At 42.1% G+C, this 19,021-nt stretch overlaps 1 protein-coding gene across 1 annotated transcript in view; it reads left to right on the top strand.

Annotated features, from left to right (window-relative positions):
• Positions 1–19,021, top strand: part of OC90 (otoconin 90) — a 164,260-nt gene that overhangs the window by 62,459 nt on the left and 82,780 nt on the right. The window contains exon 9 of the mRNA XM_082258098.1: positions 17,731–17,778. Within this exon, the coding sequence (XP_082114224.1) occupies positions 17,731–17,778 (48 nt within the window). The remainder of the gene's footprint in view (positions 1–17,730; positions 17,779–19,021) is intronic.

Raw genomic sequence — 19,021 nt, 5'->3', positions numbered from 1 at the left:
CGGCAGTCGTGCCGGCTGGGTGCTCGGGGCTCCCGGTGGGACGGGAGCCCCGAGCAAAGCCACGGAAGGCGGCGGGAGGGGGGGACGTCCCCTCCCGCCCCCCCGGGTAACGATCGAGCAGCTCCCGAGCCGCATTGGTCGTTACCGACGGAAAGCCAACCGTCGGCTTCAAACCACGGTACCGGGATGATGCCTCTAGCTAGAGGCATCATCCTGGTATAACCCCTTAAAGTCAGCCGACGTAGGTCTACGTGGCTAGACGTTTAAAATTGCGCACACCCGCAGAATGGCGACAAACTACGGTACATAAAAATCTTCATAGGTGACACTTTAAAAAATTTTAACAGTAACCAGTTTACAGTTACAGAGTAGCTCTTTTTTTTTTTTTTAATTATTGCTCCCGCTCTGGCGATCACGGCGATACCTCACATGTGTGGTTTGAGCAGTGATTTCATTTGCGGGCATGACTTACATTTTTTTTTTTCCTATTTATTTTATTTCATTTTTTATGTTTAGCACAGTTTTTGAAAGAAAAAAAAAATCTGATCACTTTTATTGCTGTCACAATCAATGTAAACATCCCTTGTGACAGTAATAGACAGTGCCAGGTACTACTTTATGGAGGGATCGGGGGGGGGGTCTAAAAGACCCCAAACCCCTCCATTGCACTTCAATGTATTCAAAATGTCAAAGTGAGTACACCCCTAAGTCAAAATGTCCAAATTGGGCCCAAAGTGTCAATATATTGTGTTGCCACCATTATTTTCCAGCACTGCCTTAACCCTCTTGGGGATGGAGTTCATCAGAACTTCACAGGTTGCCACTGGATTCCTCTTCCACTCCTCCATGAGGACATCACAGAGCTGGTGGATGTAAGAGACCTTGCGCTCCTCCACCTTCTGTTTGAAGATGCCCCACAGATGCTCAATAGGGTTTAGGTCTGGAGCCATGCTTGGCCAGTCCATCACCTTTACCCTCAGCTTCTTTAGCAAGGCAGTGGTCATCTTGGAGGTGTGTTTGGGGTCGTTATCATGTTGGAATATGGCCCTGTGGCCCAGTCTCCGAAGGGAGGGGATCATGCTCTGCTTCAGTATGTCACAGTACATGTTGGCATTCATGGTTCTCTCAATGAACTGTACCTCCCCAGTGCCGGCAGAACGCATGCAGCCCCAGACCATGACACTCCCACCACCATGCTTGACTGTAGGCAAGACACACTTGTCTTTGTACTCCTCACCTGGTTGCTACCACAAACACTTGATATCATCTTGGTCTCATCAGACCACAGGACATGATTCCAGTAATCCATGTCCTTCGTCTGCTTGACTTCAGCGAACTGTTTGCAGGCTTTCTTGTGCATCATCTTTAGAAGAGGCTTCCTTCTGGGATGACAGCCATGCAGACCAATTTGATGCAGTGTGCAGCGTATGGTCTGAGCACTGACAGGCTGACCCCTCACCCCTTCAACCTCTGCAGCAATGCTGGCAGCACTCATACGTCTTTTTCCCAAAGACAACCTCTGGATATGACGCTGAGCACGTGCACTCAACTTATTTGGTCGACCATGGCGAGGTCTGTTCTGAGTGGAACCGGTCCTGTTAAACCACTGTATGGTCTTGGCCACCATGCTGCAGCTCATTTTCAGGGTCTTGGCAATCTTCCTATAGCCTAGGCCATCTTTATGTAGAGCAACAATTCTTTTTTTTAGATCCTCAGAGTTCTATGCCATGAGGTGCCATGTTGAACTTCCAGTGACCAGTATGAGAGAGTGAGAGCGATAACACCAAATTTAACACACCTGCTCCCCATTCACACCTGAGACTTTGTAACTCTAATGAGTCACTTGACAGCCCGGAGGGAAAATGGCTAATTGGACCCAATTTGTACAATTTCACTTAAGCCTCGTACACACGCAACGAATTTCCGCCGACCGGTCGTCCGTCTTTTGTCCAGAGTGGTGTCTGTTGGTTGGAATGTGCTCTAGACTGCACACGATTTTTCCCATACGACAGAATTCTACTTCAGAAGTGATGTCATGTGTTGGATTGCTTTCTATGTGTTCTTTCATCTCTGAGCATGCCTAGTCTTGCTCATAAGATTTTTCCCCATCGAAATCTGTACTAATGAGACAAAAACTGGGCGTGTTTTGATGGTCAACAAAAATTATATAGCCTGCACACCAGACTTTTTTCGGCCGAAAAGTCTGAGTCGGTTGTCGGAAGCACCATACTAACAAGCCGAAAATCGGCAGATCGGTCGTCGGGCGAAATTTCCCAGGCAAATTTCTACACGTGTGTACGGGGCTTTAGGGGTGTAATCACTTTTGTTGCCAGCAGTTTAGACATTAATGGCTGTGTGTTGAGTTATTTTGAGGGGACAGCAAATTTACACTGTTATACAAGCTGTACACTCACTACTTTACATTGTAGCAAAGTGTAATTTCTTCAGTGTTGTCACATGAAAAGATATAATAAAATATTTACAAAAATGTGAGAGGTGTACTCACTTTTGTGAGATACTGTAATTGTAAAGCTTCATTTTATTTAAAATGTATAAAATCAAAAATACGTATAATCACAAGTAAGTAGTGCACATAGGATTATCATATCTACAAACAATGAAGAATTACACACAAAATGAATAATTGGGCGTGCAAGTTTTTTTTTTTCTTTTTTACTACTTTTTTCTTTGTACCAGCTTTTCAAAATAACAAATTAAATCAATTAGGGCATAGGTCGCAGGCTTAGTGCATTATAACCATTTTGGTCATTAAAACTGAACTAAACAAATAGCTAGACCTTTATAGTGGGTATCAGTATGGAAAGTCGTGGGAGATCAACAAATTTTCATTTGCTGATCTTTCTTGGGTAGTAGGAACCTGAAAGCACTTAGCTCTGAGTACTTCCAGGTTCAGAGCTGCAAAACCCCAGCCATGGTCAAACTCAAACCCCTTCCTCTGAGCACTTCTTGGTTCAGAGCTGTAAAACTCTAATATTCTTCCCCACACACTCACCAGTATGTGTCCTAGACCTCCACGGTGGGTGTCAGGATGAGGAGTGCTGGGATATTTACTGATCTTTCTTGGGTAGTATGAACCTGTAAGCACTTAGCTCTGAGTAGTTCCAGGTTCAGAGCTGTCAAACCCCAGCTACGGTCAAACTCCACCCCACTCCTCTGAGCACTTCCTTGTTCAGAGATATAAAACTCCAACCCCTTCCCTACACACTCACCAGCATGTGTCCTTTATCTCCATGGTGGGTGTCAGGATCAGAAGTGGTGGGAAATGTACTTATTTTTTTTGGGTAGTATGAACCTATAGGCACTTAGCTCTGAGCACTTCCAGGTTCAGAGCTATCAAACCCATGGCCACAGTCAAACTCCAACCACCTCTTCTGAGAACTTCCTGGTTCAGAGACATCAATCTCCAACCTCTTTCCCCACAGTAACCAGCATGTGTACTAGACCTCCACCACAGGTGTCAGGATCAGAAGTGGTGGGAGATTTACTGATCTTTCTTGGGTAGTATGAACCTGTAAGCACTTAGCTCTAAGCACTTCCAGGTTCAGAGCTGTCAAACCCCAGCTATGGTCAAACTCCAACCCCCTACTCTGAGCACTTCCTGGTTCAGAGCGATCAAACCCTGGCCACTGTCAAACTCAAACCCCCTTCCCCACAAAATCACCAATATGTGGCCTAGATCTCCATGGTGGATGTCAGGATGATGAGCGGTGGGAAAGTTGCTGATCTTTCTGGGGTAGTATGAACCTGTAAGCCCTTAGCTCTAAGCACTTCCAGGTTCAGAGCTGTCAAACCCCAGCTACGGTCAAACTCCAACCCCCTCCTTTGAGCACTTCCTGGTTCAGAGCGATCAAACCCTGACCACTGTCAAACTCCAACCCCCTTCCCCACAAAATCACCAATATGTGGCCTAGATCTCCATGGTGGATGTCAGGATGATGAGCGGTGGCAGAGTTGCTGATCTTTCTTGGGTAGCATGAACCTGTAAGCTCTTAGCTCTAAGCACTTCCAGGTTCAGAGCTGTCAAACTCCAATATCTCCTCCCCTGACCACTTCCATGTTCAAAGCTGTGAAATCCAGGCCGCTCTGGTCAGCTAAGAAGCTAAATGAGCACAGTCTTTGCTCAGTCAGCTTCAACAGAGTTCAGAGGTGGCATTAGGGATCCAATAGACCTGCCACGTTCACAAAGCTATCAAAACTATAACATAGCAGGTTTGTCAGCCCCTTTGTAACAGCAATTAAGTTATGAATAAAAGATGTTAAAAAAACAAATAAAAGCTTGATCAAATAAATGACCCATACCCAGAAGATTACAAATCCCCACTCCCACATACTGTACATGCTTATATTAATGCAAACTTTGGCGTCGGATGTGCATGCATGCAAATACTACATTTGTGCCAGATATAAGGTAATGCCATGCAGGGTCGGGACAAGGGGTGGGCAGGAGGGAGAGTTGCCCTGGGCGCAATGGTTTATTGCAGGGATGGGGGCACGCAGTTTGGCATCCTTGCCTTAGGCGCTGGATGACCTTGTCCCGGCACTGATGCCATGCACACAGGAGTGACAGCAATAATTCCAAAGCCATCATTCACCATAACCTCTCTAAGCTGATGACCTGTAAACCACAATGCACAATTTTGGGTATATTTATTTTACGGTGTCTCACAGCATGCTGCATTTTGAGGCTTGACATATTTGGGATCTATTTCCTTGAAGCACCCTCATCTTTTATACTTTACCATAAACTGAATAATATATTGTGTTCTTTTGTTCTTTTTGTGTTCTCAAACTATTTTGAGTATATTTTATACCGAATATACAGTATAGGTCTGATAAACAGTAACACAGATATAGTGTGACATAAAAAAATTACAACTTCCACCATGTTATTCTTCAGGGTCTCTGCTTTCATCATGTTTTGTGGGTTTTATTGTCATAAACTCTCACTTGTTTTAAGCACTTTCACCAGCTGATTTATTATCTTCCCATCCAGCCACAGCACACCTTTTCTCTTTTATCCACCAGGGGCAGGAAGAGCTGCCTGATCAGGTGATCGCTGTGATTGGCTGTTGCCAAGCCAGCTCCTGATTATTACTAGAAACCAGGAGCTGTCTTTGACTGCTTGGTCTCTGTGCTGGGAGCGTGCAATAAGCGTTCTCAGCACAGAAATCTCTGCCGCCCAAAGCCCGGCATCTTTGGTGTCGCGGCCAGGGGCGTAACTACAGGGGTTGCAATTGCAACCGGGCCCCATGCTCCAGGGGGCCTGTGTGGCTCCCCTGTACACCTGGATAGGAGGGGCAGTGGGGGCAGCATGTAGAGAAATCACTGTCCCCCTTTTTCCTCCTGTAGCTGCAGGAGGAAAATGGAGGAGATTGGTTCCCCTGTATGCTGCCCCCGCCACCCCTCCTATCCAGTTCACTTGTGTTCTGCTGTCTCTGGGCCCCTGTGTGCTCCCCTGGTCCTCCACCCCCCCCACACTGTGCTCCCTCCCCTCTCCTGCCGGCTGCTGCAGGGGATGTGTCACAATAGAGAACCAGGAAGGGGTTGGTAAATATGTAATTTACCAGCTCCTTCCTTTTCTGAATGGACAGAGTCATAGTCAGTGACATTGTAAAAAAAAAAAAAAAAAATGCTAAAAAATAATACAATTAAAATACCAAAAAATAAAAACTACTGACAGCAGTGGGTGAACTTCCAGGATCGCAAAGGTCACACGCACACAGGGCGTTTTTATATGCAGATTGTTGTTCTGGCTCTGTGCCTATTGATCGGTGGGTGCTGGCGGACATCGAGCCCACCGTACCCACCGGTCAGCTCCTGCTGTGTCTAATCTCAGCGGGAGCGGGTCGCCGGTGGCGCACATGGGCACCCCCTACCCGGAAGTGCAGGATCACGTACTAGATAAATGATCCTGTTCAGGAGAGCCACCTTGCCGCGATATAGATATAGTATAGGTTGGCAAGGAGTTAAGTAATCTTCAGGCCAAAAATGTGCATTTTAACATTTGTGCAAACAATGATCAAAAAAATTGATCTGAAAAAATGGCTTTGGCAGCAAATAAATTATTGGATAAAGAGACGTAATAATTAGTGTCTTTTTTATGTTTGCTTTAAATAATAAGTTTTCTATAGCGTACATCCAACCAGGAAAATAAACAATCGAGGAGGGATTTAGTTCCAAAAGAGGAATTTTCCTTCAAATACGGGACAGTGGAGAGTAGACATGTGCGGTGCAGTTCGTTCCGAATAAATATTCAGACAAATTTTTAATTATTTGGAGTTTCTGATATCTCCGAATACCCAAATTGCAGTATAATCAAAGTTTAACGAATGCTCCAAATAACTAAACTAATTTCGTCCGAATTTCGGAAATTCTAATTGAATTTCGAAACGACTTTTACATTGAATTCCAGTCAAATTCGAACTGTAAACATATTTTCGAAATCAAAGGCTTTCTGTATTATTATTATTTTTACAATTTTTAAAATAAATCTGTTCTTGTTAAGCCAAAGATGATTTAAAGAGTTTTTGTAATCATCTGCTGAAGATTTTTCTTTTGTTTGTTCACTTTGGCATATTCGAATCGGAAAAAAAAATCTAAAGTTTTCGATTCGACCAATTCAAAATTTATTGATTCGAAATTTTCAAATCCAATAAATCTGTAAATTTGAAGAAAATTAGAAAAAGACATATCTCGAATCCCGAATGCGAATTGAACGAATCAACCGAATTTAATGAAACAAAATAACTAGATTAATCACTTCTGGTTCGCCCGCCGCAGCTCAGTAATTTGGCGTTAAATACCGGGTTTATGGCAGCAGATAGCTGCCATAACCCCGATATTTTTTTAAACTGCCGGCGGTCCTCTTTCACATAAGGGTAGTCCCAGCGGCGGATTCACCGCGGGATCACCCTTATGAGCGGCGGGAGAGGGGCACCCCCTGCCTCTTCCTGGTCATTTGTTAGTAACCACTTACGGACCGCCCACTGTGTATTTGCGTCGGTACTTTGACGTTAAATACTGGGGTTATGGCAGAAGATTGCTACCATAACCCCGGTATTTTTTTTTAAATGGCGGGTGGTCTGCTTTAACATAAGGGTGGTCCCATCGGTGGATTCGCTGCGGGATCACCTTTGTGGGCGGCTGGAGAGGTGCCCCCTGCCGCTTCCCGGTCATTTTCCTCGGTAGCGGGGAAAACGATCCGATCCGCTCTCCTGACAGGCAGGAAGTCGAGTGAGGGCAAGATGGCCCCCACTCCACTCTATGGCCTTGGAGGACCTGAGAGACGTCAAACATTGTTTTTTTTTTCTTTTTTAGTGTAGATGTGAGACGTGAGGTCTTTTTGACCCCAGATCTCAGATTAAAGAGGACCTGTCCTGCTTATTTATATTACAAGGGATGTTTACATTCCTTGTAATTGGAATAAAAATGATTAAAAAAAAAAAAAAAAAACTCTGTAAAAATAAAAAAGAATAGAAAAAATAAATAGGAAAAAATAAATAGGAAAAAAAAAATTAAAGTGTCCTGTCCCTGTTAGCTTGCGCACAGAAGCGAACGCATACGCAAGTCCCGCCCACATATGTAAACGGTGTTCAAACCACACATGTGAGGTATCGCCATGATCGTTAGAGCGAGGGCAATAATTTGAGCACTAGACCTCCTCTGTAACTCTAAACTGGTAACCTGTAGAAATTTTTTAAATGTCGCCTATGGGGATTTTTAAGTAACAATGTTTGTCGCCATTCCGCGAGCGTGGGCAATTTTGAAGCATGACATGTTGGGTATCTATTTACCCGGCGTAACATTATCTTTCACATTATAGAAAAAAAATTGGACTAACTTTACTGTATTCTTTATTTTTTAATTCAAAAAAGCAATATTTTTTCCCAAACAATTGCCTTTGTAAGACCGCTGCGCAAATACGGTGTGATAAAAAATATTGCAACAATCTCCATTTTATTCGCTAGGGTCTCTGCTAAAAAACAAAATATATAATGTTTGGGGGTTCTAGAAAATTAGTTAAAATGAATTAATTAAAATTAGTTAATTAAAATCTAGTAATTTTCTAGCAAAAAAAAATGATTTTAACTTTTTTTTAAAAAAGTGTCAGAAATAGGCCTGGTCTAAGAATCCAAATGAAAGAATTATTTTTTTTGTCATGCACATATCTAGTTGAGAGCTAGTAAGATTTCAGCAGAAGAACGCCATGACAATCTGATTTTCTGAAAGTTTTTGGGAGTCATCCTGTACTTTGATACAAGAGTTTCAGAAGAAATCTTTAGAATAGTTTAGCGAGTTCCGAGGTTGCTAATTTGTTCCCTGCAAGTTGTGAGACTGATAGGCTTGTACTGGTTTCCCCAGAATAGCTCGTGGGCTTCCAGCAACTACGAACCAGCTGTCTCCATCTCCTGAATATTCAGCAAGGCTCTTCATTATACCTCCAAGGCTGTGATTTATGCATGCATAGGTGTGCTGGGGAATAAGTGCAGGAAAAGATATTTATAAATGACTTCTCATATCTACAATGATAATTGTATTCACAAAACAGCAGATGTATGTGTAGAAAACGCAGGGCTTTGAAATATTCCTTCCTCCGATATGTGGGAGGGCAGATGCCTCTTGTTTTCTGGCTTTCTGCTTCTCAAAATAAAACGCGGTCTCATTTTTAGAATTTCACATATTTTAAAAGGGAACTGATAAAAGCTAGGAGTCAGTTTATTTATTTATATTTTTCTTAATATTATTTTGACTTATTTAAAAATATTTCTTTTAGAGTTTTAGTCCCGGTTCACACTGCCAAGTTGCCTGACAAGTCGCGCTCCATTCTGTGCTATGGGAACCGTTCTAATCAGAGCGACTCAAGTCGCTCCGACTAAAGCCCCGTACACACGTATCGATCGTCGGCCGAACGATCGGCCGTCTTTTGTCCCCGGGCTGTCGTGTCTGTTGAAAAGTGCAAAAGACTGCACAAGAATTTTGTCCGCCGACTACAGCCGACTGCAGAAGTGATGTCATGTGATGGTTAACTTTCCCTGTGTTTTTTCTTTTCTGAGCATGCCCAGTCTTGCAAATCTGCTGTCTGTCGGCCGAATTCTGTATTGACTTGCGAACAATCGGCCGTTCTGGTGTCGGCATACAAAAATTTTAATGCTTGCACAACAGATTCTTTTCGGCCGAAAGTGCGCTGTCGGCTGTCGGAAGCATCATACTAACAAGCCGAAAATCGGCCGATCGTTCGTCGGCCGAAGCTTTTCGGCCGACAATCTGCACTTGTGTACGGGCCTTAAGAAAAAGGTTCCTGCACTACTTGGGGGCGACTTTCGGAGCACCTTACATTGACTTTTATTAGTCGAAGTTTTGAATTAACCACTTTACTACCAGTCACGTAACCTCTACGTCGGCTGACTTTGAGTGGTTATACCGGGATGATGCCTCTAGCTAGAGGCATCATCCCGGTACCGTTGTTTGAAGCCGACGGTCGGCTTTCCGTCGGTAATGATCGATGCGGCTCGGGAGCCGCTCGATCGTTACCCGGGGGGGCGGGAGGGGACGTCCCCCCCCTCCCGCCGCCTTCCGCGGCTTTGCTCGGGGCTACCGTCCCACCGGGAGCCCCGAGCACCCAGCCGGCACGTCCGCCGGCTGGATGGAGTCCCGATGAATGCCAGAAACGGCATCGATCGGGTCTCCGATGACGTAACCCGGAGGCGGCGTCCATGACGTCACTTCCGGGTTACTGTGCTGCAAAAGGCGGCAGATTTGAAAAACGGCTGTATGCAAAAATGCCGTTTTCGGCGTTTTGCATACAGGGAAGTGTAGTGGAGGGGTCTAGGGTCTTTTAGACCCTCGATCCCTCCATAAAGTGTACCTGTCACGACATATTGCTGTCACCAGGGATGTTTACATTGCTTGTGACAGCAATAAAAGTGATCAGATTTTTTTTTTTTTAAAAACCTGTAATAAAGTTTAAAAAAAAAGAAAAAATAAATAGGAAAAAAAAAAAAAAAAAAATTTAGCCGTCCCCGTCACCGTTAGCTCGCGCACAAAAAAAAACGTATACGCAAGTCGAGCCGCAAATGAAATCGCTGTTCAAACCACACATGTGAGGTATCACCGCGATCGCCAGAGCGTGGGCAATAATTAAAAAAAAAGAGCTACACTCTAACTCTAAACTGGTAACCGTTAAATAAATTTAAAGCGTCGCAGATTGAGATCTCTATTGACCGTAGTTTGTCGCCATCCCACGGGGGGGCGCAATTTTAAACCGTAACATGTTTGGTATCTATTTACTCGGCGTGACATCATCTTTCACAATATACAAAAAAAATGGGCTAACTTTACTGTTTAGTATTTTTTAAATGCAGTGAAATGTGATTTTTCAAATTTTTTCCAAAAAAATGGCGTTTTAAAGACCGCTGCGCAAATACCGCGTGACAAAAAATTTTGCAATGACCGACATTTTATTCTCCAGAGTCTTTGCTAAAAAAATATATATAATGTTTGGGGGTTCTAAGTAGTTTTCTAGGAAAAAATACTGGTTTTAACTTGTGAACAAAAAGTGTCCGAAATAGGGCTGGGGCTAAAGTGGTTAAAAAATAAGAAAACAGTAAGGTTAGTCCAATTTTTTTCCTATAATGTGAAAGATAATGTTACGCCGAGTAAATAGATACCCATACCATGTCATGCTTCAAAATTTGTGCACGTTTGTGGAATGATGACAAACATTGGTACTTAAAAATCCCCACAGGCGACAATTTACAAATTTCTACAGGTTACCAGTTTAGAGTTACAGAGGAGGTCTAGGGCTCAAATGATTGCTCTCGTTCTAACGATTGCGGCGATACCTCAGATGTGTGGTTTGAACACCGTTTACATATGTGGGCGGGACAGGGCGCTTTAATCATTTTTTTCCTATTTATTTTATCTTTTATTTTTAATTTTTACACTGTCCTTTTAAAAAAAAATGTTTTGCTCACTTTTATTCCTATTACAAGGAATGTAAACATCCCTTGTAACAGAAATAAGCATGACAGGACCTCTTTAATGTGAGATCTGGGGTCAAAAAGGCCTCAGACCTCCCATTTACACTAAAAATGATGAAAAAAATGGGCTCTTTAAAGCCACTGCTAGGAAGCGACGTATGACGTCGCTCCGGTCCTCCAAGACCATCATAGAGTCGAGTGGGGGCCAGTTTGCCCTCACTCAACTTCCTACCTGAGAGGAGAGCAGACTGGGCCGCTTTCCCCGCTATCGACAGCTCCGGTAAGCGAGGAAAACGACCGGGAAGAAGCAAGGGGGGGGGGACCTCTCCCGTCGCTCATAAAGGTGATCCCGCAGCGAATCTGCCGCCAGGACCACCCTTATGTTAAAGCGGACCGCCCACCCTTTTAAAAAAAATACCGGGATTATGGCAGCTTTCTGCTGCCATAACCCTGGTACTTAACATCAAAGTACCGACGTATAACTGCAGCGGGTGGTCCAGAAGTGGTTAAAGTATTAATTTGTAACCAGTATATAAATGCGCCCAAAATGAATTAAACCTGTTCTGATTAATTGCTGAAGCAACCATAGGAAAATAATTAAATATTATAAGGGACTAGTGCCTATTAAAAATACAATTCATATCTAATAAATTACATAAGTATAAAATCATTATTCTGCCACTGGGACCACCCTTGTGTTAAAGCGGACCGCCCGCCGCTTAAAAAAAATATTGGGGTTATGCCAGCTTTCTGCTGCCATAACTCCGGTATTTAACGTCCCAACGTATACCAACGTAAATACATTGCAGATCATGAATCCCCCTCCCCTCTCTACCAACGTAAATACATAGTGGGCGATCCATAACTGGTTAATAACATCTTAATAACATCTTCTGCAATTTTAGATCCCTCAAAAAGGACTTCACTATAGACATGTGCGGTTCGTTTCATTACGAATCAAAATTCAGACAAAAATTTTTATTATTCAGAGATTCAGGTGTATCCGAATCTCAACGAATCCAAAATAAATTATAATAAAATAGCGAAAATCATTAGTTTAATTTGGATGTTTGAATCTTTTAAAGTAATTAATGCTCTAAATTGATTTGTGAATAGCTGGTTCTTGTTAAGGAGCAGGTGGTCGCTGCGTCCTTACTTATTACTCATCTGCTGTCAGCGGGATTCACCACTGACAGTAGAATGTAAACAAAAGAAGAGCGGGCATTAGAAAATGTAAAAAAAAAAACGCTCGCTCACCCTTCCCTGCCCCACTTTCCTGGCCTGCCAGGCTGCATGCTCAGATAAGGGTCTGGTATGGATTTTGGGGGGACCCCAAACTGTTTTTTCTTGCCTGAAATTCCCTTTAAAATCTATACCAGACCCACAGGGCCTGGTATGGATTGTTTTTTTTTTCTAATTCTCTAATGCCAGCTCTTTTGATTTGCTTACATTCTGCTGTCAGCGCTGAAAGCATATGAGTCATAGTTGTTAGGGACGCGGCGGCCACCTGGTACTTAACAACCAGCTATTTCTTCAAACTACATAACAAATGAATCTGAAATAAATTCCAAAAATGATGGATCGATTTGGAACAATGAATCCGAATATACGAAACAAACTCTAAAAAAGGAATTGTTTTAACATAACGAGTATGAAGAAACAAAATTATTTACTTAATAAATTAATTCAAAATTAAAAGAAACACGTTTTTTTATTGTGTACATCTCTACTCCACTATGTATTATTTAACCCTTTGCCAGAGCCATTTTTTTATTATTTGCATACATGTTTAAAAAATAATTTTAAGTCACAATTTTCATACTTTTGGCTCTGTATGCCACCAGAATAGAATTAAAACGAAACAACGAAAATGTATTTGAAGTGCAGACTTTCAGTTTTAATTCAAGGGATTGAACATAAATATCAAGTACACATTTTAGGAGCTACTGTATTAACCATTTTAATAGACAGTCCCCCCATTTTCAGGGGCTCAAATCTAATTGGACAAATGACTATAATCATAAATAAAATGTTCATTTTTAATATTTTGTTTAAAATCCTTTACTGGCAATGACTGCCTGAAGCCTGGAACCCCTGGACATTATCAAAGATTGGGTTTCCTCCTTTCTGATGCTTTGCCAGGCTCTAACTACAGCTGTCTTCAGTTGTTCTTTGTGGGTCTTTCTGCCTTTAGTTTTGCCTTCAGAAAGTGAAATGTATTCTCAATTGGTTTGAGATCTGATGATTGACTCGGCCATTGCAGAATATTCACTTATTTTCCTTCAAAAGCTCCTGGGTTGCTTTTGCAGTGTTTTGGATCATTGTCCATCTGTACTGTGAAGCGCCATCCAATCAACTTTGCTGCATTTGGCTGAATCTGGGCTGACAGTATATCTCTAAACATTGCAGAATTCATCCGGCTTCTTCTGTCTTTTGTCACATCATCAATAGGCACCAATGTCCCAGTGCCACTGGAAGCCATGCATGTCCATGTCATCACACTGCCTCCACCATGTTTTACAGATATCGTTGTGTGCTTTGGATCATGAGCTGTTCCACACTTTTTTCTTCCCGTCATTCTGGTAAAGATTAATCTTAGTTTCATCCGTCCAAAGACTGCTTTTACAGAACTGGTCTGGCTTTTTTAGATGTTTTTTTGGCAAAGTCTAATCTGGCTTTTCTATTCTTAAGGCTTATGAATGGTTTGCACCTTGTGGTGAACCCTCTATATTTGCTCTCATGAAGTCTTCTCCTGATTGTAGACTTTGACAAAAAGACGCTTACCTCCTGGAGAGTGTCCTTCACTTGTCTGGATGTTGTGAATGGGTATTTCTTTACCATAGAGAGGATCCTGGGATTATCCCCCACTGTTGTCTTCCGTGGACGTCCAGGACTTTTTATGTTGCTGAGCTCCCCAGTGCATTCTTCTTTCCACAGAATGTACCAAACTGTTGATTTGGCCACTTCTAATGTTGCTGCTATTTCTCTGATGAATTTGTTTCATTTTTGAAGCCTTACAATGGCCCGTTTTACATGCATCGACCGCTCCTTTAAACGCATGATGTAGGTTCACAGCAATAGATTCCAAATGCAAATACCACACTTAGAATCAACTCCAGACTTTTTACATACCTTTTCCATTGGATGGCTGGACAGGGGACCAATAATTGTCTATTATTTATTTTTTTTTACACATTTTTAGTTCTGATAGTTCCTGAAACCTTTACATCCTAACTTTCTGTCCTTTGGTACTTGTTATGTGGCCCTTGGACCCAAGCAGTATGTAATTGAAGCATTGTTTTGTAAAAGGGTAATAACAGAATCTCTACTAGCCTCAAGTAAGCCCCCAGTCTCTCATTGTGTTCTGTAGCATGGATCCAGTCTCCAACAAAACCTGTAGTGTGTCCTAACTCTCTGACCATCATTTCCATTTTTATGTTTCCAGTCTCTGACCCTCTTTTCTTGTACCATGTCTTCAATTGCTGACCATCTTTTCCTCATGTATGTCCCCGGTCTGACTGTCATTTCCTCTAGTATGTATCCAGTCTCTAATCATCATATCCTCTACTATGTCCGCAGTCTCTGACCATCATATTCTCTAGTATGTTCCCAGTTTGACCATCATTTCCTCTAGTATGTCCCCAGTCTGATCATCATTTTCTCTAGTATGTCCCCAGTCTGACCATAATTTCCTCTAGTATGTCTCCAGTGTCTGAGCATTATTTCCTTTACTATGTCTCCAGTCTTTAATCTTCATCGATCTAGTATGTTTCTAGTCTCTGTCCATCATATCCTCTAGTATGTCCCCAATCTCTGATCATCATCTCCTCTAGTATGTCTCCAGTCTGATTATCATTTCCTCTAGTAAATCTCCAGTCTCTGACAACCATTTTCTCTAGTATGTCCCCAGTCTCTGACCATCATCTCATCTAGTATGTCCCCAGTCTGACTATCACTTCTTCTAGTATGTCTCCAATCTCTGACTATCACTTCCTCTAGTATGTCCCCAGTTTGACCATCATTTCCTCTAGTATGTCCCCAGTTTGACCATCATTTCCTCTAGTATGCCCCCAGTCTGAACATCATTTTCTCTAGTATGTCCCCAGTCTTTAATCGTCATCGCTCTAGTATGTCTCTAGTCTCTGACCATCATATCCTTTAGTATGTACCCAATCTCTGATCATCATCTCCTCTAGTATGTCTCCAGTCTGACGATCATTTCCTCTAGCATATCTCCAGTCTCTGACCACCATTTTCTCTAGTATGTCCCCAATCTCTGACCATCATCTCAACTAGTGTGTCCCCAGTCTGACAATCACTTCCTCTACTATGTCTCCATTCTCTGACTATCACTTCCTCTAGTATATCCCCAGTCCTTGACCCTCATTTCCTCTAGTATGTCTCCAGCATCATCATCTCTAGTATGTCTCCAGTCTCTGACCATCATATTCTCTAGTATATCCCCAGTTTGACCATCATTTCCTCTAGTATGTCCCCAGTTTGACCATCTTTTCCTCTAGTATGTCCCCAGTGTGACCATCATTTTCTCTAGTATGTCCCCAGTCTTTAATCGTCATTGCTCTAGTATGACTCTAGTCTCTGACCATCATATCCTTTAGTATGTACCCAATCTCTGACCATCATCTCATCTAGTGTGTCCCCAGTCTGACAATCACTTCCTCTAGTATGTCTCCAATCTCTGAAAATCACTTCCTCTAGTATGTCCCCGGGATTTGACCCTCATTTCCTCTAGTATGTCTCGACATTTCCGACCATTATTTCCCATAGTATGTCTCCAATCTCTCTAATATCTTCTAATATGTACTCAGTCTTTGACCAACATTTCCTCTATTAGGTTCCCAGTCTCTGATAATCATTTCCTCCAGTATGTCTCCAATGTCTGTCCATTATTTCCTCTAGTATGTCCCCAGTCTCTGACAATTATTTCCTCAAGTATATCCCCAGTCTGATCAACATTTTCTCTAGTATGTCCCCAGTCTGACCATCATTTCCTCTAGTATTTCTCCAGTGTCTGAGCATTATCTCCTTTACTATATCTCCACTCTTTAATCATCATCACTCTAGTATGTCTCTAGTCTCTGTCCATCATATCCTCTAGTATGTCCCCAATCTCTGATCATCATTTCCTCTAGTATGTCTCCAGTCTGATTATTATTTCCTCTAGTAAATCTCCAGTCTCTGACAACCATTTTCTCTAGTATGTCCCCAGTCTCTGACTATCATCTCATCTAGTATGTCCCCAGTCTGACTATCACTTCTTCTAGTATGTCTCCAATCTCTGACTATCACTTCCTCTAGTATGTCCCCAGCCTCTGACCATCATTTCCTCTAGTATGTCCCCAGCCTCTGACCATCATATCCTCTAGTATGTCCCCAATCTCTCATCATCATCTCTTCTATTATGTCTCCAGTCTAACTATCACTTCCTCTGGAAAATCTCTAGTCTCTGATCACCCTTTTCTCTAGTATGTCCCCAGATTCTAAACATCATGTCATCTACTATGTCTCCAGTCTGACAATAACTTCCTCTACTGTGTCTCCATTCTCTGACTATCACTTCCTCTAGTATGTCCCCAGTCCTTGACCCTCATTTCCTCTAGTATGTCTCCAATCTCTGACCATTATTTCCTCTAGCATGTCTCAAATCTCTGACCCTCATTTCCTCTATTATGTCCCCAGTCTCTGAGCATCATCATCTCTAGTATGTCTCCAGTCTCTGACCATCATATTCTCTAGGATATCCCCAGTTTTACCATTATTTCCTCTAGTATGTCCCCAGTTTGACCATCATTTCCTCTAGTATGTCCCCAGATTGACCATGGTTTTCTCTAGTATGTCCCCAGTCTTTAATCATCATCTCCTCTAGTATGTCTTCAGTCTGACAATCACTTCCTCTAGCATATCTCCAGTCTCTAACCACCATTTTCTTTAGTATGTCCCCAGTCTCTGACCATCATCTTGTCTAGTGTGTCCCCAGTCTGACAATCACTTCCTCTAGTATGTCGCCAATCTCTGAAAATCACTTCCTCTAGTATGTCCCCAGTCTCTGACCCTCATTTCCTCTAGTATGTCTCCAATCTCGGACCCTCGTTTCCTCTCCAATGTCTCTAATATCCTCTAATATGTCCTCAGTCTTTGACCAAAATTTCCTCTATTAAGTTCCCAGTCTCTGATAATCATTTCCTCCAGTATGTCTCCAATGTCTGACCATTATTTCCTCTAGTATGTCCCCAGTCTCTGACCATTATTTCCTCTAGTTTGTCTCCAGTCTCTGAGCATCATCATTTCTAGTATGTCTCCAGTCTCTGAGCATCATTATTTCTAGTATGTTTTCAGTCTCTGGGCATCATCATCTCTAGTTTGTCCTCAGTCTCTGAGCATCATATTCTCTAATATGTCCCTAGTCTTTGACCATCATTTCCTCTATGAAGTTCCCAGTCTCTGATAATAATTTCCTCTAGTATGTATCCAGTCTAGGACCATCATCTCCTCCAGCATGTCCCTGGTCTCTGACCATCATCTCCTCTCAAACATTACATATATTGAACATTTTATGCAACCCTTTGGTAATGTCAGGGATAAAAACTGAGGTACTTATAAATTGAAAACCATTGCTGTACATATTTACCTGTGAATGATTATGTATTAACTCTTTGATATGAAGTGATGAGTAATGTAGTTTAATGTAATATATCCTTGTACCTTTCAGCACTACAGAACAGAAGCATGGACGTCATGCACATTCCAGCACAGGAAGGTATGCCTTAAAGGGAGATTCTACTTCCATTAAAAAAGACAAAGCCTATGCCATGTTAGTGTCTTAATGTGATTGCAAAATGATCTTTCCATTCCAGTCTCCTGCCAGCTATGGGGGTCTAAAGGTGAACTCCAGCCACATATAAAACACAAATGAATGCAGCTCTGTAATCATTAACCACTTGACCTCCGAAGATTTACCCCCTTCCTAACCAGGCCATTTTTTTGCAATACGGCACTGCGTTATTTACCTGACAATTGCGCGGTCGTGCAACTCTATACCCAAATACATTTTATGTCCTTTTTTTCCCACCAATAGTGCTTTCTTTTCTAGGTATTTGATCACCTCTGCGGTTTCTATTATTTGCGCTATAAACAAAAAAAGCGACAATTTTGAAAAAAAAAAAAACAATATTTTTTACTTTCTGCTATAAAACATATCCAATAAAAAAAAACGTAAAAAATCGAATTTCTTCATCAGTTTAGGCCAATATGTATTCTGCTACACGTTTTTGGTAAAAAAAAAAAAAAAAAAACCAATAGGCGTCTTGATTGGTTTGCGCAAAAGTTACAGTGAGGGAAAAAAGTATTTGAACCCCTGAAGATTTTGTACATTTGCCCACTGACAAAGAATGATCAGAATTTTAATGGTGGGTTTATTTTAACAGTGAGAGACAGAATAACAACAAAAATATCCAGAAAAACGCATTTCAAAAAAGTTATAAATTGATTTGCATTTAAATGAGTGAAAAAAGTATTTGACCCCTTTGCAAAACATGACTTGGTACTTGGTGGCAAAACCCTTGTTGGCAAGCACAGAGGTAAGACGTTTCTTGTAGTTGGCCACCAGGTTTGCACACATCTCAAGAGGGATTTTGTCCCACTCCTCTTTGCAGACTCCTCTTTGCAGATTTGCAGTCATTAAGGTTTTGAGGCTGACATTTGGTAACTCGAACTTTCAACTCCCTCCACATATTTTCTATGGGATTAAGGTCTGGAGACTGGCTAGGCTACTCCTGGACCTGAATGTGCTTCTTTCTTGCCTTGGCCGTGTGTTTTTTGGTCATTGTCTTGCTGGAATACCCATCTATGACCCATTTTCAATGCCCTGGCTGAGGAAAGGAGGCTCCACCCAAGATTTGACTGTAAATGGCTCTGTCCATCGTCCCTTTGATGCGGTGAAGTTGTCCTGTCCCCTTAGCAGAAAAACACCCCCAAATCATAATTTTTCCCCCTCCATGTTT

Source organism: Pelophylax lessonae, assembly GCF_965119305.1.
Source record: "Pelophylax lessonae genome assembly, chromosome: 5".
Taxonomy (NCBI): Eukaryota; Metazoa; Chordata; class Amphibia; order Anura; family Ranidae; genus Pelophylax; species Pelophylax lessonae.
Note: the sequence above shows the minus strand (reverse complement) of the source record. Positions and strands in the feature narration are given on the sequence as shown.